The 24,753-nt window shown below is 41.8% G+C and overlaps 1 protein-coding gene across 4 annotated transcripts in view; it reads right to left on the reverse strand.

The window, feature by feature from the left end:
• Nucleotides 1–23,779, reverse strand: part of CPAMD8 (C3 and PZP like alpha-2-macroglobulin domain containing 8) — a 45,190-nt gene extending 21,411 nt beyond the window's left edge. For 2 of the 4 annotated variants that reach the window (XM_031042280.2, XM_031042277.2), the window contains exons 1-26: nt 23,605–23,779; nt 21,610–21,761; nt 20,842–20,864; nt 19,639–19,804; nt 19,452–19,504; nt 18,965–18,982; nt 17,952–18,006; nt 17,710–17,823; nt 16,834–16,918; nt 16,537–16,645; nt 16,064–16,291; nt 15,732–15,902; nt 15,229–15,357; nt 12,857–13,046; nt 12,193–12,365; nt 11,934–12,083; nt 11,659–11,820; nt 10,323–10,465; nt 9,332–9,397; nt 6,615–6,846; nt 5,899–6,052; nt 5,165–5,307; nt 4,646–4,697; nt 3,664–3,962; nt 3,016–3,241; nt 2,291–2,467 (exon numbers count right to left, since the gene is read on the reverse strand). In XM_031042280.2, coding sequence (XP_030898140.1) covers nt 2,291–2,467; nt 3,016–3,241; nt 3,664–3,962; nt 4,646–4,697; nt 5,165–5,307; nt 5,899–6,052; nt 6,615–6,846; nt 9,332–9,397; nt 10,323–10,465; nt 11,659–11,820; nt 11,934–12,083; nt 12,193–12,365; nt 12,857–13,046; nt 15,229–15,357; nt 15,732–15,902; nt 16,064–16,291; nt 16,537–16,645; nt 16,834–16,918; nt 17,710–17,823; nt 17,952–18,006; nt 18,965–18,982; nt 19,452–19,504; nt 19,639–19,804; nt 20,842–20,864; nt 21,610–21,761; nt 23,605–23,687 — 3,553 coding nt within the window. In that variant the 5' untranslated portion in view covers nt 23,688–23,779. The remainder of the gene's footprint in view (nt 1–2,290; nt 2,468–3,015; nt 3,242–3,663; nt 3,963–4,645; nt 4,698–5,164; nt 5,308–5,898; nt 6,053–6,614; nt 6,847–9,331; nt 9,398–10,322; nt 10,466–11,658; nt 11,821–11,933; nt 12,084–12,192; nt 12,366–12,856; nt 13,047–15,228; nt 15,358–15,731; nt 15,903–16,063; nt 16,292–16,536; nt 16,646–16,833; nt 16,919–17,709; nt 17,824–17,951; nt 18,007–18,964; nt 18,983–19,451; nt 19,505–19,638; nt 19,805–20,841; nt 20,865–21,609; nt 21,762–23,604) is intronic. The other 2 variants (XM_031042278.2, XM_031042279.2) reach the window with 2 other exon arrangements.
• Between the last annotated feature and the right edge of the window lie 974 nt (nt 23,780–24,753).

Raw genomic sequence — 24,753 nt, forward strand, 5'->3', positions numbered from 1 at the left:
AAAAGAATTTGGGGAGTCCAAAATCCTCACATAGAGGAAAACAAGTATTTCAAGTGAATGAGGACTCAGCCCATCTGGCACTAGTGTAAGGGATTCTGCTGCCCGAGGCAATCTCTCAGTTTGCTGTGAGGGATAGAGCCAGCTCTGTGTACGTACACTGTAGCTTACTCAGAAACCCATTCAGGCAAACATCTGGAAGACTACAACTCCTGTTAAAAATGGGATATCCCTCTGAAAAGATGCAGTATTAAAAGAAAGGTTTTTATTTAAGCTTACAGCCATTCTCCATCCAGTTTCCTGAAAGCACCATGCAGATGGACATTTCCATGTTGAATGCTGAAGAGAAGAACTCTCTACTGAAATGTCTTTTGAGACTGAAAATAGTCAAAATGCTTTTCCTATTAGGAAAATAATTTGCTTCTCAAACCTGTTTGTCTTACAACCGTGAACAGCCCCTCCTAATAAAGGGAACTCCTCCCTATTGAGGAATACAGAACACACCCATTGATAAAGCCCACCAGAACCAAACCCTTCAGAATGGGTATTTCTGATATGGAGATATGTCAAACCTGCAAGAAGACTCGTGTCAAAGACAGTGCTCACTTACTTCTCTGACACAAGTAGTTGTTTTCTTCCATACTGCATGATGTTTTTATGGGAATGGATTACTTTTTCATTTCCAGAATGTTTCTTTGTTGACCTCTCCAGATACAGGCAACCCCTGAGCAAGGACTGCCTGTGACTCCTACGCTTTTCTCTGTTGCTCTACAGCCTTCCAATAGTATTAGGGAACACTGAAAGAATGGTTTGAAAAATGGGAGGAACAAAGCTCTAGAGATTAATGATGCTCTTGTAGTAAAAACATCTTTGCCTGGGGGTTGTGGAACATATACAAGTATGTGGCAGAAAGCATTAGATTGCTTTTCTTCTACATAACTTACTTTCCCCTTAAATATTTCCTAAGTGTTCCTTTCCAATGCATCAGATGGACAAATTAAGTACTCACATTTTTGTATCAGTCTTATTTCCTCTGTTCTTTCATTCCAGTATTCATTTTGAGCTGACTTATGCTTCATTGCTCTTACTTTTATTCCTTATTGCTTGCTAGGCTGGTAGTGGAACAGACTTTATGTCTCACTTGCTCCTGAAATCTTCATGTTCTAAGCACTTCCCTAGCTGCTTAGACTCACAGGAGAGGTTCAGCTTTCTAGATATCCCCCATTCACCTGCTTTTGTAGAACTGCATTTAGGAAAGCAGAAAAATGACTGCCTAGTTTAGCTCAGGCCACTTCTAAAGAGCAGGATATGGAAACTGTTGGGTAGCAGCACTTTCTACGATGGATGACTAAGCGATGAAAGAGTGCTCTGGCTTGGTAAGTCACAAAAGCCTTCAGAGTAAGCAAACAGACTTTACCATCTAAAACCTTACACTTGGCAGGGCTCCAGTACACACAGAAAAGTTTAAAGCTCTTGAGGGTTTATTCTGTAAGGGTTAATCATCAGGCAGAGTTTGGAGCTGAAAACCTGGCAGGGTTGCAGATTTGTGAAAAGCAACAAAAGCAAATAATATTGCAAAGGAAACACTGACCTGGACTAGGAAAAAATCATCTTTGTCTCACTGCTATCAGCAAGCACAAGAAATGACAAGTGAAATGCCTGTAGCCAGGCAAAGGAAGCAGCAGTGGGCTTTTGCTGCTGAATACAAGAAACAGATTACACATTACACTTAAGATTTATATTTGCAGAGAAGAACCACCTAATTCTGTCACCTCTGATTTCATGACATGACTATTGTCTGACTCACATACACAGGACAGCTTTGTCCCTTTGGGTCATTCTTGTTCTTAATGATCACTGACTTGTCCTGAGAATCGTATTTAGTTATAAAACTATTCCGCATGTGGCTCTTCCCAAAGAAGCACTGAGAAAAACAGTGCATAAAAAGATAGATAGCTTTGAGCTCTTTAGTGAGGTAGGACAGGACACTGAAAGGACACATAAAAGCCTTTGTTGTATGGCTCTAGAGTAACTACCCTGGACTTTCTGGAATGTTTAAACATAGAAATAAGCTGCCTAAAGGAAAAGAAAGATAAAACAGAAAGCAATAAGCATGTAAAATAGGAGTTATTGAAGGGAAATGCTGGCTACATAGCAAGAGTAAACATCTTGCCGTTAAAATCTGTTCATCTGTGAGATTATCCTACAAGAAACAATGAATCTTTATCACTTGGGACACTGTTGATTAGAAAGTACAATGTGATGCTAGTGATTGTAAGTGTAATGAAGTTACCTTGAACAAGGTAATCAGTAGCTTCGCTCTCCACCTCATGACTGAGTTGTTTGGTTTTCTGCAGGTATTTCAGGACAAAAACATTAGGAGCAAAATGGATCATGTTCTGCTCCCCACATCCAAATGGTAATCGCAAAAGATTGTCCAAGTTGTTCAGGGTAGGACCCATCACATCTCCTGTTTGAAAAAGAGGCAGTATGTTCAGCAGCAAGGAAATGCTTTACTTCCTTTTGATGTCTTACAATTAAAATCCACCTGACTACACTAAATTCTACTAGCTACAGACAGTCATCTTAAAGAAACTACATCATAAACTGAAAGTCCTTCAAATGTTAAGTCTTAGCCCTTCAAGCTCTTGCTGGGATAAAGAAATTTCACATTTCAGAGTTTCATTGTCCATGACTCTCCAATTTAGGCTCCGAGTTTAAACACAGCACAATTTTTGATTATGAAATGAATTCTACGGATTCTAAGAGACAGTGCCTCTGCAAAGCCCTCGGATAGTATCAACTTTAAGACTCTGTCAACTCAAACAGGGTTCAAACAAGTGACCAAAAATCCCCCAAACAATTATTTGTCCCAGAATTAAGCAGCATACACGTTTGCGACAACCTCTATCTTAGCTGGAGACGATTACTCAAATACTGGTCAGAAGCAAGTAACAGCTGGAGCATCTCTTCATATTTGATAATTGGTACCTACTGATACCTCCTCATAATTGATACCTATTATTGAAGCTGTAGCTCTTTCTGATCCTGGAATTATGTTGTGGGGAACTCCAAGAGTAAATGCTTCATTGTGATTTTCATCAGTCTCTTCTTTTCTCCAAATTTTAAACTCTCCCATTGACCCCCAGCCTGTGGAAAAGCCAATGTACTTCACCTCAAGCTGTTTGGGGACTGTCCACTCCACAATAATAGACTCATTTAGCACCCGAGTACCATGGCCAACCTGAAAGGAACAAAAAACCATGCAGTTCCAAGAACCAACATGTATGAAGTCAATTTGCCATGTATCCTTGGACCTAGCAACTTATGTGTGCACCAGAGAACACTGCAGATGGATCAGTACCTTTCTCTTTCCCACCCATAAAACAATCCAAGGAATTTTAATGAGAATTCCAAAGGCTTGACCTCCACAGCTTTCAGCACACTTAGCACTAAAAACACCAGAGACTGAGGTACTGAGAACATCATTTGGCAAGCAGATGTGTTCTGATTAAAACAGCCGATCAAGACTTAATATAGAAAAAGCAACAGGAATGCAGCTTTCACCTTCCTAAGCAAGCCTAATAGAAATCTGCCACATGTGTGCTCAAATTCTATTTAAGAAAGCAAGAGACTTCCAGACCATTTCATAGATAAAGTCACTACCTGGATAACTCCATTTTTCCAGCTGATCCAGAAGCTGCGGAATTCATCCCAGGAGAGGATACCAGCTGTGTCCCTGCTGGCCACTGGCTCACCCATTTTGCTTATAGAAATCCATGTTTTAGTATTTTGATATCCACCAATAACAATCTCTGTCATCTCTGCCATGTCATGAGGACCAGAGGACAAGGCCAGGTGAGCATCATTGTGTGCTTTCACAGCGATGTCAAAATGTGTCATCTGGGCAGGTTTCTGCATGTATTGATACTCATATTTGTTAGGTGTAGAAATGTGTATTTTCTCTAGTCAGAAAAAGAATGGAATATTGTAAGAGTTAGAGCTTAACTCACAATGCTTTGAAATAAACTCATACCTAACTACTAAAATTTAAACAGATTTCTCCTAAGTACATGTTCTTTTTTTCCATCCTCTCTTAAGCAAACTATAAAAAAAGTACACATGGATATTTCTTCCCATTTCCTATTTATACTCCCTTCTAATACAGAAGATCCTTCAATTCAAACTGCTGAGCTGGAATTCTTATGAAGCCTGTAAGTGATTTTTCAGTTCTAATCTAGTGGTCAAAAGCATCTCTGTTTAACTACTGGAGTCAACTCCGAGCTATCCAAATCTCAGGCAGAAAGCACATACTTGATTCCAGAACTGAATTTTAACACATCAACTGCAAAGGCAGCACAGTCACAGTTACTGTCCACAGTGCTGAATGCTGAACCTGTTCCGAAAGTAAAGGAATTCAATTGCCATTTCCAGAAATTACTCGGGCAGTTAGAGCAAATTCATAATTAGCCAGCCAGGGAAGAAAGCCTCTTTATTCAGAAGTTCTTTCTACACCCCAGAACTCATCAATCACACAGAAATGGAAACAAAGAGGTTTTATTATTATTCTTTCCCCATGAGATAAAGCCACATCTAAAATCAACTAAAATCAAACAAATTTGGTATCTCATTCAAATCATGAACTTACCATTTGGGCAGAAGAACACACTATAGGTGTATTCTCTGGACAGTCCCTCTGGCTATATAAAGACAGAAATCCATACATAAAAACACAGTGCTTGGATTAGCAGTAACAGCTATTCAGTTTTACTTACAAAACACAGAAACAACATTCTGCTGCTGTACAGTGGTTTAAGTCTTTTATAGAAAAGTTCTTACACTAGATTCCATTAGCTAGAGAGATGCTAACCACAAACCTCACATTGCAGCACATTGGTTAGATGAACAGAGCAAGCTTATCTGATAAAACTTCTACCCCTTTTTCTTCTGAACACTACTGAAGACTCACAGGCAGGAACTCAGAATCCAACAGGCTCTTTCTGTAAATGAACCACTAAAACTGATCATTTCTAGGAATATAAACTTAAATCAACTTGTAGATTCCTCTAAACCAGTTTACATACCATGGACTACCTAAAAACTTCCATGATTTGGCCAAGCAGTTACAATTGTTTTTGTGAATTCTTACAAATTCTCGTTTTCTTACCTCAATAATAACACTGCTGCGAACATAATCCACTGCCACTGGGGTCCTTCTGTCCAGATAATTGTCCTCCGAATGTTTGCCGTTCTTTAAGGTCTGCATCCCATCCTGACAGCAGCTGGTTCCACCGTAAGCAAAAGCTTTTGCTAAGAAACAGAAGGAGAAAGAAGCAGAGATCTTGAGATAGGAAGATCTTCAGGAATTCAGGTGATGATCTAAACGAATTAGGATACAGTTGATTAACAATATATCGAGTGGTTTGTAATTACAGCTCTCTTATATCACCTTGATTCCATATTTGAATGGTCACACCTAAAAGTGGACACTTTTTGGACAGTCATAGGGCAACAGAGAAACTTTTTTTCCTAGTTTCTAGTGTTGCACAGTTTTCACAGTGATTATTTGGTTGAAAGATACATAGAATTTATTGTTATTCTCTTTTAAACAATGGCAACTGATCTTCGCAGGTAGAGGTAAGAGGTCCAAACCTTACATGACCACGTATCACACAACAGGGAATCTCCTGAAGTGTGTTCAGACAGACTCTTCAGCTCATTACAGTTAGAGAAGCTGTTTCTAAGAAACAAATGAGGTTGAAGAGCAAAGTTGGCAGTCAGTGGAATGAATGATTCTACTTCAGGGTACAAAGGTAATAAGAATTTTCTTCTGAAAGAGGAATACAAAGGAACACTTGTAAAACTCCTTCAATCAGCAAGCTAATTTTATATCTATACTACCAGTGATGTTGCTCAGTCCAAGCTCATTGAAGGACAAAACGATAGAGGTGGGTTTAGCTTCCCCAGGGGCAACGCACTTCTTTCTTGTCAGATGGTGTTTCCCAGGGTGCCCAACAAACTTTATGCCTTTTGGAACAGAAATCTTCACATGGACCTGTGGAAATTTTGGAATGCAAATTTAAGCTGCAAAAACCAACTCACAACTCAAAACTGAAACCCACAACATGCTTAAGAAAAATCATAATATACACAGATTCTTCAACCCTTCCAGTAATGTATTTGACTGACAGTGTTATCTTCAGCTCTGCAATTCTACGAGTAGTTCAGACTGACACTACTAGAGCTAGACAGATAATGTGTTTGAAAACATCTAGGGAGACAGGATTTACTGGAAAAAACCTCTTTCAAAATAAACCCTTTCTGATTAGAAGGGCATTTTTCTCTGCAGTTCAAGACAAGCTCCCCAGTTATCATCCCTACAGTGTTCAATATTTGTATTTCTGTTGTGTTGCAAGACACTTCAGACTGCTACAGTGTGTCAAGCTAAAAGCAAATAAAGCTTGACATTGATTCAGATTGAAAAAGCAGTATTTTTATCTGAGCTTATCACTGTTATCTCTAGACCTTATCTACTGCAACCTGTAGATCACTTTAGGAAATTCTGATGAGAAACTAGGACTTAGTAACTTGGCAACAGGAGTAAAGAGGGCTGTTACCTCTACACAGACAGCTAAGTAGTTGTAGACAGTCAGTGGGATTTTGGTCTGTTCCCCCCTGATGACGTGGTATGGCAACGTGAACTCGATGAAGAAAGGTTTAAATGTCTTTAGTTCTGTTTGAGTGGCAATGCCCAACCCCTGCTCCTCAGACAGCCCCACAGCTTCTGTGATCCAGGTAGTGATGGAGTCTGGCACTTCTACATGCAGCTGTGCTTCTCCAGACACATTACTGCCAAAGAGAACAGGGAATCACTTGGGTTGATCAGATTCAGGAAATGCTTTTGAATGAAGCTAAAGCACACAGGCATTTTGGGGAGTTCCCTCCAGATGCCAACGTACAACACAGCATCAGCATCTGCTTTGAACAACAGCTTAGAAAAGGCTTGGTATACACTTTTATAAGGAGCAGAACAGCCAGGAGTTGCTTCTGCATACAACATACAAATACTTCCTGGATTAAAAGCTTTACAGGCATTTGCAGCCTCCTTAGAGAGTCACTTCTCTTAGAGGCAAATGTCTGCACTAAGTCAAGAGAGGAGAAGGAGAGGGTCCTGAATAAAAACAGTCCAGCAATCATTTAACAGCTAGTGAATCAAAGTGATTTCTGTTGGAACCCATTATATGCCTCTGTGGGCAATGCCACACTGCAGACTGCTTGAACCTAAAGGCAAATGAGAAGTTTTTCAGACACCAAGTTCAGCAAGTGCTTATCCAGGGGAGCATATTTTGATTCAGGAACATCTTTGTTGGTTGGTTTTTGGAATGCCCGACTCAGAAAATTTCTAAAACCATGATTTTCTTCCAGTGAAGACTGAAACTGATCATTAAAATTCAGATTTCCACCCTGAGTGTTTAGCTTTAATGTGCACACCACAACAGGATATCATAAATCTGGTATCCTCTCCCATGCATTATAATAATAGAAACACAATTTTGCTCTGCAGACAACTGCCCTCCTGCAAAGAAGCTTTGGCCTTGCCTGGAACAGAAAGCATTTCCTCTAGCTATCTCATGGCTTCATTGGCAGGAGGACCGGCAGTTATGAGTATACCCTAAGATTGCTTTCCTTCAAATTCTTATTTATTTCCCAGAGCTCATACACATGCTGCTAGCTCTGTAATCTTTTGAGACTAATGGGCATCTTAGTTGGGGTGGAAAACAAGATCTTCAGAATAAGCTCTGAACATCCATTCACAGCATAATACTCTGTCAGGTGCTGGTCTGTGCATTGAAATTACAGTGGGAAAGGGATGAAAAGTAGTTGGATAAAATCCTAGAGACCACTATGCCTTTGAACATCTGGCCCATGAATGTGGTTCCCCACCTCAAACTGCAGTGGAGATCCTGAGAAATGCACTTGGCTTGACAGCACCAAATCATTTTCATTTCTTTTAAGCACACTAGTTCCTTAGTATTTAGGTCTTCATCCTAACTGTAGTTAGGTAGCTGGTACCTGCAATAAACTTCAGCCCTGAAGAGCAAGCAGAAGGGTGTTCTCACTCCAGAACTGGCAGTATTCCAGTCTGTTTAACCGGACAATTTGTTGCAGCTGATGTTCTTTCCACTGGGATTTCAGCCCATAACCAGCATTAACATTATTTTCACACATGAGGGCGCTTACTCTTCTGGGCGGGGGGCCAAAGTACACACACATTTCCAGCCATTAGAGCCTCCAGCCAGGCTCTAGGAATTTTTAGAATTGGTTTGGGAAGTTGACATTAGGCTTTTGTTTCTGGGTTGGGGTTTGGTTTTCTTGAGGATTGTATATTATAATCATAAATGGTAGAAGAAACCCAAAAATTCTTCCTGCTCAAGAGAGTGGAAATCAAGGAATGCTCAACTCAGTTGTTCCTAATGAAATGAAGTGGAGAAAATGCAATCTGCAACTTTTTATTCCACACTCGCCCACTTATAATTAACTGGCCCAGCATGCTGAGGCACAAACGGGCACTTCTGGAATTCTTTGTGTATTTCTACAAAGCATATTTCATGCTCAATTGAACAGATTTGAATACACTTGCTGCAAGTTCTTGTCAAATTTAATTTATAATCATTCCTTGAGAATGAAGTTTACTTGCAAACCTGGAGAAGCCTTTTAATAATTGCTTCAAATTATCCTGATGTGCTGCTTCTGGAAGAGATTAGTTATCTGTTTTATTCAGTTTGGCTTTAGTTCCAATTGTAACCCAGTGGAAAACATGATTTATGAGGCAGTAAATTAAGGTTACATCAGCTGGAAGAGAAAGAAGGGCTCTGTGCAATTTAAAATAGAATACTCACCAGTGCATTGTTAGGCTATAGCAGTATTTACAGAAGCAGCTATTCTGCCTCCATCTCCTCACACACCACAAACTTATATCCCCACTTGCTCCTCAATAACTTGTTGATACATCATTTCCATAAGAGAGTAAGACCTGGAAATACGTTGAACCAAACCACTGCTCCTTTTCTTCCCTGAAGATATTCCTCTGCTCTTGACACCATGAATCACACATGGGTTGCAGTGTATTCACAACTGGCAGGTTCAACTCTATGAAAGTGAATACACTTCAAAACCAGAAGAAAGATTATTGATTAAAGCAGTAATGAAGAAAAGGAACAAGAAGGTATCAGAGGGTGTCAACATAACTCCAATAGGTTTTAAAGAGCTTTTTTTCTGTAGTTGAAGAGGATGCAATCCTCTGGATATAATTAAAGGAATTCCTTGTCAATACCTGACATTGAGGCAGTGCCAAATCCATGTTTCAGGAAAGAAGGTTCTTTTTCTCTTCTCTGCTCTGCTGGAATAAGAAATAAGTCCTTGGCAATAAATTCTTTTAATAAGACAGTTTTAACAGTAACTGATAAATCATTGTTATCACCTGAATGCAGCTCACATGACCAACCAAACTATAGCTAGTATAGATTCATTACAAAGTAAATGGGTGTATCATTCTTGACACGTTACATTGTCTTTCGAAGTGATCCCATTGTGCACACACACATCAAACAGTCTGGAGACATCAATAAGAATCTAAAGAAATTAGTATAAACCCTATTATTTATGTTGGGTTTTAAGAAAAAAATAGTTTTATGATCCAAGTTCTTTCACCAAAAGTAATCAAAGGGAGCATGTGACTTCCATTGAGATCACGACATGCCCTTACCAATAGCAGTTACCCCAACCACTACTTTATATTCCCTCTGTTTCTTGTCCTGGAATTGTTTTGGTCTCTCATATTTTCATAATTGTTTTTCTACACCTGATGTGATGCTTCGTTAACTTTTTCTTAACTAACCTCCAAACCTCACTCTGCTAACAAAGGCCACCAGGTGGCTCAGAACCCAAAGGGAGCTGCAGCATCAGCCAGAGTGCTTCATACTCACCCACTGTAGTTCTTTTGACCATCAGGTGAATGATGGCAATGAGCAACTGCCAAACCAGGGCCAACTTGCACATATTGAGAAGCAGCAACCCATTCACAGAAAACTGAGATTCAAGTGATCACTTGGAAGAATATTACTTTGCATTTTTCTAGAATTAATTTCAATGTAATGAAGTAGTCTCAGTTGTAATTTTTGTTGGGTCTATCAAGAGTTTCCCCACACCCCTCCCTTGTCTAAACCAAGCAATTTTCTGGGGTATGGAAGTGGAAAACAGCTGGGAACACATTAAAAAATAGCTCTGAGTATCATAGACCATATGTATTACAGCAAAAACATTACCTTGGTGCTATTTTAGAATGCATTGTAGCCACCAATGTCCCAGTATGTGGCTGAAAAGCTGGGACAGCCTCATCTGTGTACATGCCTCCATTCTGTCTGTGGTTTAAGCTGACTATATCAGTCATTACAACCAAGCCAGTTTCCTAAACAGTAAAAGACCACAAAACAAAAACCAACAAGAGAAAAAAAGAAAAGAAAAAGATAAGAGAATTAAAACATGCACCAATAAAAGCTTTTCAGACAAGAATCCCCCAAGTCTGTGCCAACATTTCCAGGGCAAATTTCAATTGAAACGTGAGGATTTTTTAGAACTTAATATAAAAATGTTTGCTAGTGTGAAAATATGTGGACACTTCACAGGCAGAAGACTTATGAGAAAGCTCTTGCTTGCTTGGAAAATGCATTTAAAGCAATATCTGACATTTCTGAGTATGTGTAACTGCCAGGCAGTTACAGGTGAAAAATTATGACACATATTTTTCCCTCAGAACATTACATTACAGCTTTTTATCCTTCTTCAAAGCTTCCAGTGTGTTCTGCTGCAGTTAGCAGGCAGCTCTCACATCAGACATCACCAATGCTGCATTCCCAGGAATGCCAAGCAAAATGGAAACTGTCCACAGAGCTTCACAGGAAAACTACAGAATTCCTAAGAAAGCTCTCTGCCAGCTCTGTCCCCTAAATGCACTTATTCATAAGAGACAGCAGCTCCCAGACACCAAAGGCAGCATGAGCTTTGTTCTCTTTACATATACATCCAATTATTACAGATCAGGTGTAGAGCAATGCATACATACCAGCTAGTAACATATGTACAGAACATGTTTATGCCTCTAAGAAAGAAAACAACCCATCAGAACAAAACCTCAGGAGATGACAGGGAGAGAAGCAGCATTGAATGAAGCAGTGTACAGTTGGGGGTTTAGTTTATGGTTAAAACACTGAGGCATTGGGATAATATGCAGAAGTCTATGGGGTTTAAGGCAACATAATAGAACATTTCAGCCGAAATTGCAGAAAGGACAAAGAATAAAGAGGCAGAGGATGCAAAGGAAGCCAGGATCATTGTTATTATTAGCAGTTATGTGGATTTAAAAAATGGAAGGAACACAAAATATTAGACCTGTGACACTGGGAGTGGCAAGTAGTAGAAGCCTATATAAAGAATATAAACCATATATAGCAAACCTTTCACAGTTCTCAGAAATTACTTTTCAGCCTCCCCCCTAGCGAAACAGCTCAGATGTGAGAAAAAAAGAATGGCCTATGGAGCTGAAAATTATCTGCAAACATTAAAGAAGACACTCCATAGAGAAGTGAGGCTGATTCTTCCTACTGTGAATGCGAAGCGAGCATCCTTGGTGATGTCCCAGTGCCAGGGAAAGACAGAAGATCTACGGCGTCTACGGGAGGACATGCCTGGCCACCAGAAGTGCCCTTCTTCCTTTGGAGCTCCAAAAGCATCAGATACATCGTACTCTGCAAGCTCTTGAAAAACCTGCAGGGAAAGGGCAGAGACTGCTGTGCTTAGGTACGAAGGCTACCTGCCAAAGGTGAAATGCAGATAGCTGTTATTAGAAAAAGCTATCCGTGTCTTAAGTTTCCTTATACCTGACTGGCTGTCAGCTGAAAACCTGTCTTCAGTAAATAGACGCTCTTATCCACAGTGGCAATGCAGACACAGCTTGACTTTGCAGCTCTGACCTTGATGTTCACAACATCACCAGGTCTGGTCTCATTTGCTGAGAGCACCACTGCAACCTAGGAATTGAACATCAAATCCCATGATCTCGACCCAGAATCAGCACATAAAACTACAAAGAGTAACAAGACACCAGCCCTTCCTCTCCACTAGCTATAGTGCCAATACCTGATTTTCAAAGGAGGACTTCACTGTGAACTGCAGGCTGTCTGTGACCCCTTCTCCATTCTCCCTGACGTAATACACCAGGAGACGGCCCAAGGGAGCCATGTTGGGAACTACTGAGAACCGGAGGAATGTCCTGCAGACCTCAGCCTCTGCTGCAGGAACACTGGGAGGTGCTAATGGAAATACATGGGAAAAAAAGACAGTTTTAGTAATCAAAATCACTTTCCTCCTGCCCCATCCAAATGCTGCGAAGCACAGAACTCTCCATCCAGGACTTCCTGTGCTCCTGTTGCTTATATTCTTCTTGAACTCAGAATCTCTTCCCTTTTGATTTTGGGAATGCTGATAGGCAATTAGCAGCCATGGCACAATGAGTAGTATGGAGAGGGTAAGAACAACTACTCAACGTTTTTCCTGTTCCCTGAATTTACCAATTTGTATTTTCTATTATTCTTTATACAAACTAGGAGTCCACACTTTATTCCCTCTTGGAGAAAGAGATCTTTTTTCTGTATTTGTGCAATGAATACCACTCTTATGCCTCCACAAAATTATTCTATGCCCTTTAAAAAGCACAAATTCAAGCAAGAGGATATTTAGGTTTGTGCAAAGGTTGTTTTCCCCTGAAAATAAAGAGTAAGTTTGCATTTCTGACACTGGCTACCTGTTCCTGGGAGGCGTGTGATATCAATGTTCTTCTCAAAGGGAAAGGTAGCTCTTTTACTTCTCTGCTGGGTTATATTGCTGGGCTGCAGTCCTGAAAGGACAATGTTGCCTCGCGATGCCACTTCATAATGTAGAGTGAAATTGCAAGGACATGTGGACTTCACTGCAATCCAAGCCTCCTCTCCTACCTGCACTCAGAGAATAAAAAGCAAAAGATTTGGTCTATTAAACGCATGCTTTTTATTTATAAAGCACAAAAATCTATTTGGGTTTCAGTCCACAAGAGATGTGACCTTTCTCCTAAGGAATGTTTGCATTGAAAAGTATAGTACATTAGCACTGTTTTCATTGACTTTCTTCACAATAAAAAGGGGCCTGTGTTGAGCTCTTCACTCCCTGTAAATCTAACAGGAGAATGGGCTGGGGGTTTGTATGCATTAATGAAACAATAAAGGAATCTCTGGAATCCTGAAAGTTAAGCCTTTTGGCACAGAGCAGCTGTCAGAATTGGTTGAATTTTAGACACCTCTTCTGTAGCCCAGCCCCAAAATGAAAGAGCTGAGCTGGGGGTGGGAAGGGATGTGCCCCCACAGTTTAACTGAGATTATATGTGGTGATTAGTTTCATATGGCAAATACTAATTCAAACATAAGCAATGTGGCATAAAGTTCCTGGGAGGAGATCTGAGGGAAAATGCTTTCCAATTACACAAGTCTTAATTTGCAAGTCTGGCACTCAAGGAGCTGTCAAACAAATAAACAAGCCAAGAGCTTCTTTTTTTCTGGGCAAACTCCCTGATGCCTGCAACAGGCTCCAGAGCAGCACAGGCTTCCTGCACTTCTTGTGCACTGAAGGCCTGTACTCAGAGGAACTCACTGGGTACTGAATAGCCTGGAGACAGAATGACCCAAATACTGCCAATCCCAACAGAGCAGACATCAGTGCTCAGTCACAGGCTTAGGACTGGGTCGTGTCTGCCTAAGTAATTAGCTCTCTGTGGAACCACCAACTTTCCTTCTTGCTTCTGGGATACAAGGAGCAGCTAACATTTGTATTAAGTGGGACTTCCACACCTGATCCTCCTGTCATTTACAGCATAGCAATGCTCAGCTAGGACTGTTAAGGCTGAAGAGCAAAGTTAAATCCCAATGAAATCTTTTGAAAAACCTTTTTTTTTTCCAGCACTGACAGTGATATCTTTCCAGAACGTACTATGGTACAAACCAAAAAGGCGAGGGCTAGAATACAAGGAGCTAATGGGTTAAATACAGCAAGAATGCCACAGAGTCCAAGAAGTGCCTCGTGACATGAAATATTTGAAGTATTAAGAATTCCCCAGTGCAAATGATGAAACAATTCATTAAAAGAAAATGAATGTAGCTAATTGGAACACCCAGTAAGAGCTGGCAAAGCAGGGAAACAGTTCCCACATCAGCTGGTCATCCACCTCCTAGCTTTCCCACAGAAGAATTATTTCTAATCAGGTTATAATAAGAACAAGATGTTCAGATTAGCAGTGTATAATCCCCTTTCCATACCTCAGGAAACTTGTAAAAGATTAATTAGCCATTAAACTTCCATGAAATGCAATGATAAAAGAAATGTTCTTATTTGGATACAAAGAGTCTCAAACCAACCTTTGGATCTACTGATACTAGGAATCTAAGTGTCACTTTTTTAGCCCCATAAAGCAATATGCAGACCCTTGGAGCATCTTCTTGGGTACAGAACAAATCCTAAACAACTCAGTAAAACAACATACAACAGGAATCACGGTTAAATCAGATCTCTTCTTCAGGAGAGATCACAACAGCTTTCATATGCATTTTTAGAGAAGCTCCTACAAGAGAAGACAACTAAATTCATAGTTTAATAACTGGAAGACTGAATAGATCCAGTTGAGATTTAAAGTGGAAGTTCTAGTTAGACTCCATAGCCCTAATTTGGATCTTTAGTTATCAAGCTACTCCCACAAACATCACTTGAATCTCTCCACTTTTGTTAACTTGAACTAAAGCACATCATTTTCACCAAGCAGTTTGTATGTGAACATTACTGGAGGAGCACAGAACATACATTCAAATAGGAAAACCTTTTCAGTGCCTACACATCCACCCTCTCTCTCCTATCCTCACAACACAAAGAAGAATGAGATGCTGAGCAAAGCATCAAATGTACTTTGCTTAGCACTGTCTGCTAAGCCCACATTAAACAGTTATTTGGTGGCTGAAGTGCAGCTACTTCAACCTTTGTACAGGAAACAACAGTCCAGGATCCCAGAAGCAGAAGTGGCTAGAAATTTAATTAGAACAAAGTACGTTAAGCCAAGAAAAGCAGTTGCTCCTATGATGGAGTACAATGTCAACATACCTGGAAAGGTTTATCTGGTGCCTGGAGCTGGATGTGACACTTGCTGGGCGAGTACCAGCTGCTGATGGACAAGTAGTTTGGCAGATACTGATCCCCAGATGGTTTTCCATCAATCGCTGTCACTTTGGTCTTAACAAAAGTTACATCTGAATGTTATATATGTATAGAAAGCCTGATTTGTACTCTCTTCTTACACAGTGTCCCCACTTCCCACTTTATACTTTCCAGCAGTTATCTCTCATCATTTTTACATAGCAACAGTACTCCAAATATTGGACCCTTATTACCATGTTAAGCTGTATTTGGAGAAGCATCTTTACATGATGGTCATCAACCTCAGTTCTATTGGCAGCAAGAAGCAAAACAAGTATTTGCTGCATTTAAATCAAGAAGCTGAAGCTAAAAGGCACTGATTTCTCTTTGTAGCATTGATGTATAAAGTGCAGGTTTGACAAGATTAGTTACATTAAAGCCCACTAATCCTATAAAGAGCTTTCACCCACCTCTAGCCAGACATATTGGGCAGCTGTAGGGATGGAGGGGATTTCAAACTCCACCAAGCCATTTCTTGATTCCAGTTCACTTGTATAAACGTTGTCCTTTGGTGTGAGTTCAGCTTTAATTCGGATAGTGACTCTATCAGCTGGACTTCCATCAGGGTAAGTGACTTCTACCTACACAGTGTTTCATTTATAGAACAACAGGTTTTACATTACAGGCAATTCCAGCCAATGACACAAACAGCAAGTGGATAAAACCACACCAGAACATGGCATAACATCCTGGGATCAAGTCAATATCAGCCACATGTCAGCATCTCTACTTTTAATCTTACCTTTCCTTTGTAGGGCAGTCCAGGTTTGAACTGTTTTCTAGTATCTTTGGAGTACTTGATATCAATCAGCTGTTTCTGGACAGGCGTTGAGTCATCAAATGTAACCTGCTTGCTCCCATCAGAGCTGATCACTGTGGCCCAGATGTTGACTGTGCCTCGGAAATGCTCTGGAACATCAGCTGGCATCATATCTTTCACACACACATCAAAGACAGCAGAGCCATCAATCTGCAAAATGGATGGAGGGAAGGGAAATCTAAGTTTGCATTCACATTCCAAAAGGGTCTAGAAGCCCAATCTAAAGTGTAGACACATAAGAAATATGTGATTGGTCCACCATAATGGAAATATTTATTGCATTTATCAATTTATTTTCAGATCTCCCACCAGCAGCATCAAACAGAGCTGTGGTATTCATGCCAAAGAGTACAAATCAGGCATTTTATCACAGCTGCCTCAATGGTCTCACTCACCTGGGTGGTCTTGAGGACAGGGTGTCCCACCTCATGCCTGTAGTACCCTACGCCATTTATTGTCATGTTGATAATTAACTTTCCTGTCACTGGTTTTCCAAACGTGTATCTGAAATGGAAAGAAGATCATTCCCAACTGCCAGCTGTTTCTTGTGTTCCTATCAAGGCTGCTACCATGTGAGCTGCACAGCTGGAAAACCATGATGAGAAATCATCTGAAAAGCCTGCAGCAGATGAGATCCAAGCTTCAGTGGCTGCACCGTAAGTAAGGAAACTTTCCTTGGGCCATGCTCCTACCTGGCATGGACGGTTCCTTTTTCACACAGTGAAAGGTCACGAATGTAGCGAGGGGGCTCAATCAGCAACTCAAACTTTGGTAACACTGCAATGAAAAGAAACAACAGATTTTCAAGATCTGATTGTCCAAATGATAGCAAAAGCGCTGGCAAGATCACTGCTGGTGGTGGGATGAGTGCAGTGCAGCTACTGTGAGACAGGACAGCACTCAGCAGAGAACTGAAGCAACAAAAGCAGCAAACCAAGACTTTCTCAACAAGACACCCCCAGCAAAACACCTTAGATTTTTACTCCAGGGGGATTTTAACTTCAGCCAGGATTTGAGCCCAAGCTTCTTCTCTTAGATACACAGTAAACAGGACTATGACTCCTCCATCATGTGTTGGGAATAGGGTCGAGAGATTAGCAATTGTCAGTGGCTGTGAACAGGCTTGTGTGAACAGGTCAGATACCCTAGCTCGTGTGCTGGGTGTAACAACGCCCACCTTGCATCAAACTGAGGAACTCTGAGACTGAAAAGGAATTCCTAATTCCAAAGAGGAATCTAGGAAAGGAAGGAGAGCACTAACAGCCTGAAAGCATCTTCAAGAGTTTTCCAAAGCAAAATGAATTGTGCAATTTGACACTTCCAAGTCCTTCACTTTATGGAGAATGGGAACAAAGAGCCTGGTTAAGTTGTTAAGTGTCTATATCCCTGAAGTATCTGTATCCCTATAAGCCAAGTATTCATATCCCTACATTCCTAGCCTCTAAAGAATTCTTCCTCATGACACTCTAGATGTCCTGGTGTTTCATCTCGGGTAAAAACATTTCATAAGGCTTTGTTTTTCCCAGTGCATTTGGGTTATGGTCAAAGCTGATCTGGATAAAACTCACCATATTTCTGAACTTCAAAGGATTTGTTGTATGTGTGTCCTTGCATTTCAGCAAAGATGAGCCATTCACCAAACACTGGCTGGTCAGACAGCGGAAAAGTCATATTCACAATACCTGAAAAAGGAAATAACGTTTTGTAAGCTCTGTATCACTCATCAGCCCTTGTCAAGGCTTATTGAACACAACTCGGCAGGAGCAAGAGCAACTAACAATACACTGAATAAAAACCATCTGAAACTTACCACAACAAAATGGTTTCAAATTGCTCCACTCTATCATACGAGACCCCCGAGGATCCTGCAGAGCGGTTTAGGAATGAGAAATGTCACAGTGAAAATGAGTATCACCAATACATTTAACTCAGTTTGTAACAAAGAATATATACACTTCATTAACAGCGCACATGTAACTAATGTCTGTCAAAAACATCTCTGAAGATACTTTACCAGGGGTACTTGCTGTCTAAAATTCAGTACTCATTTAGACCCTGCTTGTATAACCAATGCACACAGCAAGCACTGTCAAGTGCCAGATCTTCCACCTATCTTAGGACACCAATTTTGCATGTGAGGAACAGGCGTCTGAAGACTCTTTCTGCTCATAAAGGGAGCTGTATAACAAGGCAATTTTTAGATGACAAAGTTGGATGAAATTAATCCCGTTGGTTTTGTCAGAATTATATCTGTGACTAAATGCAAACAAGAGAAGAGGGTGAGTTCTTCTGCTTGCTGACAGCTAAGGAAAACACATGGGAAAAAAAATAAAAGACTAGACACAGAAGGAACCTCTCATTCACCTCAGGAGGAAGAAGACAGGAGCACCCTTTCCTTGCCATGAATTTCTATTGTCCACTATCATAATGTTTGGGTGCAGAGATGAGATTGGCCCTGCTATATCAGCCCAGCCAGATGAAGGATAGGAGTGTGTCTGCATTGGAAAGAAGGGAGAAATTGAGTGGGACTGTTACATTTATAAACCCCAATGAATCTAGCCAGTTCTTCTCAGTCTGAAAAATGGGAATGGATTGCTGAAACTGAAGTAGAAAACAAGTATATTTGTTGGTGAGAACAAAAAAGCAGGACACAAAGATCAGTTAAAGACACGGGGATAGAGATAATTGCACAGGTTACAGTTGGGAATGGCCTTAATGGACTTGAAAAGGTACAGATGGATGACTTGTTCCTCTTATGGCTACATGAATCTTGTGCCTCTACAGGATGCATGCTACATAACTGGCAGACAGACAGATACTCACCACCACATAAGCTTCAATCTGAAAGAAAAAAAAAGAATAAAAGGCTTTATGAAACAAAGCTACTTTTCTGCTTCTTGTTCTAAAGTGCTGAAGCAAGGTGTGACGCACAGAGTGACAAAGTTTAAACATCTCTTCTTTGGCAAGAGTAGCTGAGAAACATACATTTCATTCACCCATCTAACTGGAAAAGTCATACTTTGTGTATCTGTGCATTACCTAAATACCTAAATTACCTAAAAGTCTTCAAAATGTCCTCTAACTGTTTTGGCATAGTTGCATCCTATTTACTAGCACTACAAAAGCATTTATATTCTCCTTTAACAGTAGTGTCACCGAATGAAATAAACTTACATGGTAAATCACAAGATATGGCTAAATAGCTTTAAAAACCCAATTGTATTCCTGCATAAATGTGGATTAGAATAAAACACAGCTTGCCAAATATTGCACCATATTTTACAGTGTGAAAGAAAACAGTTTTCTTTACCCTGTCATTGACTGGTCTCAGGTCAGAATTCACCATAAAGAGGTTTATCAACACTAGAAAAAGAAAAGAAGAAATGTGTTAGTCATCACAACAATGAACAGAGTACCTCACCCTAGAATTTATCTCTGAAAAGAGTTCTGCTTGAAAGCAGTCCTAGCATCTGGCAAGTCCTCCACGGTCACTTTACCTTTCTGCTTGGGTTTATAGACAGGTTTATCAGTCTGGATGAACACTGAGGAGCCTTTGCTATCGATGGTTACTGTGGTATAGTTGTGGAAAATGTAGCCTTCCTCTGCTAGATGCCGGTTGCCCCAGACTTTGAGATGTGCCTGTCCACGGAGTCCTGAAGGCACCTAGAAAATAGACCACGAGGTGAGGAAGACACAGAAAAGCCTCTCAGCTTTCTGTGGAATATAATTGACACTGAAATGAGCAAGGAGCAGCCACCTGCAGCATTTCAGTGTAACCAGGTTAGTCGTAAAAAGAAGATGAAGAACATGCTAGAACTTTTACAGTGTATAAAATTCAAAGGAGGCTAAGTCATGCTAAAAACATGGCAGGAAATTTTCTTCCCTTTCTTTAGCAATCGAGCAAAGTGAGATTCTATCTACATGTGCAGCTTCTACTACAGAAGATGTGTTATATGGGGAAATGAACCATGCCACAGAAGACATGGTTCCATTGATAGAGGAATAAAAATCCTCCCCCCAAAAAAACCCCAAAACCAGACACAAAACCCCCAAAACAAACAGGCACATTTTCAACCAGTTGCTCAGAGAAATAAATGACTTTTCAAATTCTGTTAGAATGAAAATTATGAAGTAAATATCTGACAATATTATAAATATTGTAATAGGTCAGGGAACCAAATCAGCAATGAGACTGCAGACTTTATTCAACAGCAAGTTAGTGTCTTTGGGTAAAGAAATCTCTAGCATTTGGTGTAACTGCTGATGTTCCCTACCATATAGGTCTATATTACACCTTCTCAAAAAGAACGAGATATTTATGAGTTTGTATATTAGCACAGTAAAGGGTGGGGAAATATCAAACCCTTTCTAGATCCTAAATCCCAAGCACAGTCTAACTACTGGCAGGACAGAACAGCCATACAGTAATTACAGGAAAGGCAAAGAAAACTGAGGGGTACACCACCAAGGCAAAGATCGTATCAGTCACAACAGACCATCACCCAGCTGTATAGACTTCTGGAAATCAAAGGCATTAACTTACTTACGGGCCAATAACATGGATGATGCAAGCAGGTGCAGTGAAAGCATCCATGCTGTGCTGCAGTAATACAACAGAACTGTTCCCTGTTCCACTGCTGTGGTTGAAGGCAAGTCCCTTATGTTTTCACCAAAACCATCTTAAAAGAATTGACACTCACCTTCAGTTTAATTGTTCCTTTATCTAAAATGAAAGAGAGAGCATGTTATTCTTCTCAAGCTAAGGTACTAACATGATGGTTAAAGAGCCAGACTGCTCAAGTCTTGCCTGCTTTAGAGCTTACACCGCTACTAGCGGTGGTAGAACAGCACTACTGGACTTCATCTACACTAATTTCATTCAGTTTTAAGTTGGACATAATTAAAGCATCCTTTGTCTTTCCACACAGAACAGAGGTATCTGTCTTTGATTTGTGCATTTATCCAAATGCACAAGTAATACCACCTCTTTCAGCACTACTCAGTCCTGAAGATACAGAAATTGCATTTCCAGCTCTCAAAGTAAGAGTAGAAAATAATGATGCAGATTTTGTATCTTTCTTTAAAGTCAACTTACACTTTACACAGCTCCTCAGTGTCAGGCATTCAGGTTTCAAAAGGAACCCATGGCAGGGGGGTTGGAACTAGATGATCTTAAGGTCCTTTCCAACTGTAACTATTCTATGATTCTATGAAACTCTTGGATATCTATTATCCAGGGTTTCTGTGTGTCTTAGTGTGCCAAAATTACCAGCCTTGGGCGTTTGAAATCACATACATCAAAACCCCCCCACCACAACCAACCGAGAACATTTAGTAGTGGCCAATGAATTAAACAGTAATTTGCTTCCAGTTCTGTTATCACCTAATGCAGTTCTCCAAGAGAGATCTGCTTCCACAACACCTCAACTTAGAAACTAGTTCTCAAGTTCAGAATTACAGGAACTTACCCAGAACTGTTCCGTGGCCTCGTGACACAGTTTCTCCTTTGACTACTAACTGAATCTGGACTGTTGTCTCCTTGACAGAGTTAAAGATGGTTACACTTATAGCTTCCTCAACACCAGAGCGGAAAACAGAAGGTGCTGCGATCAAATAGCCCCTGAGGAGCAAAATTGGAAGTAGACGGTCAAGAACAGCAGCAAGAGTGTGACCTTTATTTAGAAGCCACTTTATGTATAGCAGCAGGAAAAGAAATTACTATTCTGCAACACATTTGCCCCTGTAGGGTTAATACTTGTGACCATCAGTAGTCTAGGTCTGTATCTAATATGCATAATATGAACATGGAAAGCAGTTACAAGATTGGGCTCAAATTCTCAGTTTTACTACCACTTTTATTCAAACAATTACCTCCTGCCAGTTTACTAACCCTGGCAGAAAGGCATTATTTCAGCAAGTACACAAACACACAGCTTTAAAGCCACCCCAGACGACCTCCCATATATGCTACAATCCCTGTGTTTCTGAATGGAATCTGCACCATTCCTCCGTACTGAATGGCACTGTGCCATGAACTTGTCAACTAAAAGCATTACAGCCCCTGAGCTCTTTGATGCGCTGGGCTGGAAGCAACACATTTACATTCTCTTCGTGACACACCTTTCTGGGTTTTTTTTCCTACCCAAAAGGATTTCTTTTGAAACAAGGCAATTCCTCAGTGACTCTTGAAGCCCATTTTCTCAGCCCTTGCCTTTCTACAGTTCCATGAGCCAGGTTGCTTTAGTTCATGATTAATTATCACTTTGGGATGAGGACGATGGTGTTTTACAGCCCCCCAAGTCATCTTTTATCAAATTCCAAGCCCATGTTTCTCTCTCAGCAGGCCTCATTGCCATGGAGATCCCATTACCCCCAAAGGAAGTTCAGATCCCTGTGACATTTGACTTAAATTGCATGGGGTACTTGCAGATTCAAAACCTTATGGTTGCCAGGTTTGAAAATTCATTAGGACAATCATAAACAACAATAAAGAGTTACTACTTAGCTGCAAACTCTTAGTAAGACAGACATAGCTGATCTAGTTGCAGAGGGAGGAGGAGTACCAGCTGCAGCCAGGATGAGCTGATTAGATTCAAACTGTCACACAAGCACAGCATTACAGTGCCATATGTGAAGCACATGTATTCACATTGTTCTGAACTGCTGCAGCTCCTGAAGTATCACTCTGTTGATATGGTCATGTAAATCACCCAATAAATGGTGTTCGAATGCTCAGTATTTAACCTGGCTATTAAACAGTTAACTTGACAGTGACCGGACAGATCCTTTAAGCACATTTGACTAACAACTCTGCCAGGTTATGCCAAAACTTGGCAGGACTGAAAATATTTTCTAGCAAGCAAGTGAGAATAAGTTCTCCATGGCACTCAGTTAATGCAGCTATTCATGATGCTGAGGGGCTATAATAAGCTAGGGTTAAAGAACAAAGCAAACCTTAATCAAAGTTAACCTAAACACACTGGAATGAGCTGTGGATTCAATTTCTACAAGCCAGAGGACTTGCCCAGCAGTGCAATGTTTCTCCCCGGCTGATTTTCCCCACAAGAATGCTCTTCGGGGGTAACTAACGTTACCTTCACCCATCCCAAGCCCAACAGCAGCCCCTGCGCAACACCCTGGATTCCTTAAATAATTGTTTGCAGATAAAAGCTTTGCAGCCGCTCGCCGGAGCAGCTACAGGCAGGTATTTCTAAGGAGGCTTGCTGCCTTTTTTTTCTGCTTCCCCCTTTCCCTGTGCTATGCACTTTTGCACCGGCGAGTCCAAACGTGCTGCCGGGCTCGGGACTCGCCGCAGCTCGCCTGCCCGACCCCAGCCCCTCCAGGCTTTGTTAAGCGGCCGGTGCAGCCCCCACCGAGCAAAGGGGTTCACTCCCAAGACCCCCTCCCAGCCCCTCTCCTTGGAGGAGCTCCCTCCTCTCCTCTCCTCTCCTGCCGGTACTTACTGCCGCTCCCGGGGCTGGGCTGCGCTCAGGCTGCAGAGGGTCAGCAGCACCCTCCAGGCGCAGCCGGGCTGCCGGCGGGGCATGGTGCTCCGAGCCCCGGCGCTCTCCGCGCCCAGGAGGAGCCTTTTGTTCCCGGCGAGCGCAGCCCGAGCTCCCCCGCCGCCCCGCTCCCGGGCTCGGCTCCCCGGTGCCTCTGGCCCCCGCCCCTGCCGCGTCCCCGCCCCCGGGCCGCCTCCTCCTGGCCCCGGTGCCCGCTCGGCTCCGGCCCCGGCTCTTTGTCTGCGGCTCCCCGCCCGCTCCCGACAGCGTGCACCGGGGGAGGGGGCCTGGCCCTGCACCCCCGGGCCAGCCGCCGCTCCGCACCTTCACCAGCCTGCCCGGGGAGAGCACCTGCGGGGGCTCCCCTCTTCCCTCCTGCTCACAGCCGTGCGGGAGCCGGCTCGGAGCGGGGCGCAGCAGCCCTAACGAGCGTCAGGACTGGGACCAATCTGTCCAACTGCATCCACGGGCCCTCGGCAACCCGTCTCCATGTCGCTGTCCCAGCCCGTGTCTCCTACAGGGGGGCTTGGGACAGGAGGGGGAGCTCGCACTACACCAGCCTGAAGATGAGGGTGCAGCCAACGCGTAGCGCTTACACAGCCGAGAGAAAAGCCTTTCCAAAGCAGTAACTGAGATTCAAGGTGACACAATAAATGCCCTGTCCCACAGCGATGCATATAGACATCGAGGAATGATTTCTCTGATCCCTGCTGGAGACAACCCAGGCAATGCAGGATCCCAGACGTGTTTCAACAGAGCTCAGGGCTAAACGAAAACCCTCAGCATAGGTAGTTTGAATCATGCTCCCCACCACACACACCCCTGGCTTCAGGTGAATGGCTGGGAAAACAGCAAAAAAGAAGAAAAACACCACACCTACTTTCCCCCTTGGTTAATGCCATTGTTTGAACCTCAATCCATTCCTTCTAAAAATAACTGATATGGAACCCAGTGTTTTATTGAGCAAAACTACAGGTTTGTATCCTGAAGTCAAACTCCATAGCTTACCAAAGGCCCTTCTTCCAGCTCCTGCCAAGAAAAACAGCAAACCAAGTTGCTAAAGCTGCTAAACTTCTAAAATGCTTTTTTCTCCCTCTGCAAATTCTTTCC

This window comes from Melopsittacus undulatus, chromosome 19 (genome assembly GCF_012275295.1).
Source record: "Melopsittacus undulatus isolate bMelUnd1 chromosome 19, bMelUnd1.mat.Z, whole genome shotgun sequence".
Lineage (NCBI taxonomy): Eukaryota > Metazoa > Chordata > Aves > Psittaciformes > Psittaculidae > Melopsittacus > Melopsittacus undulatus.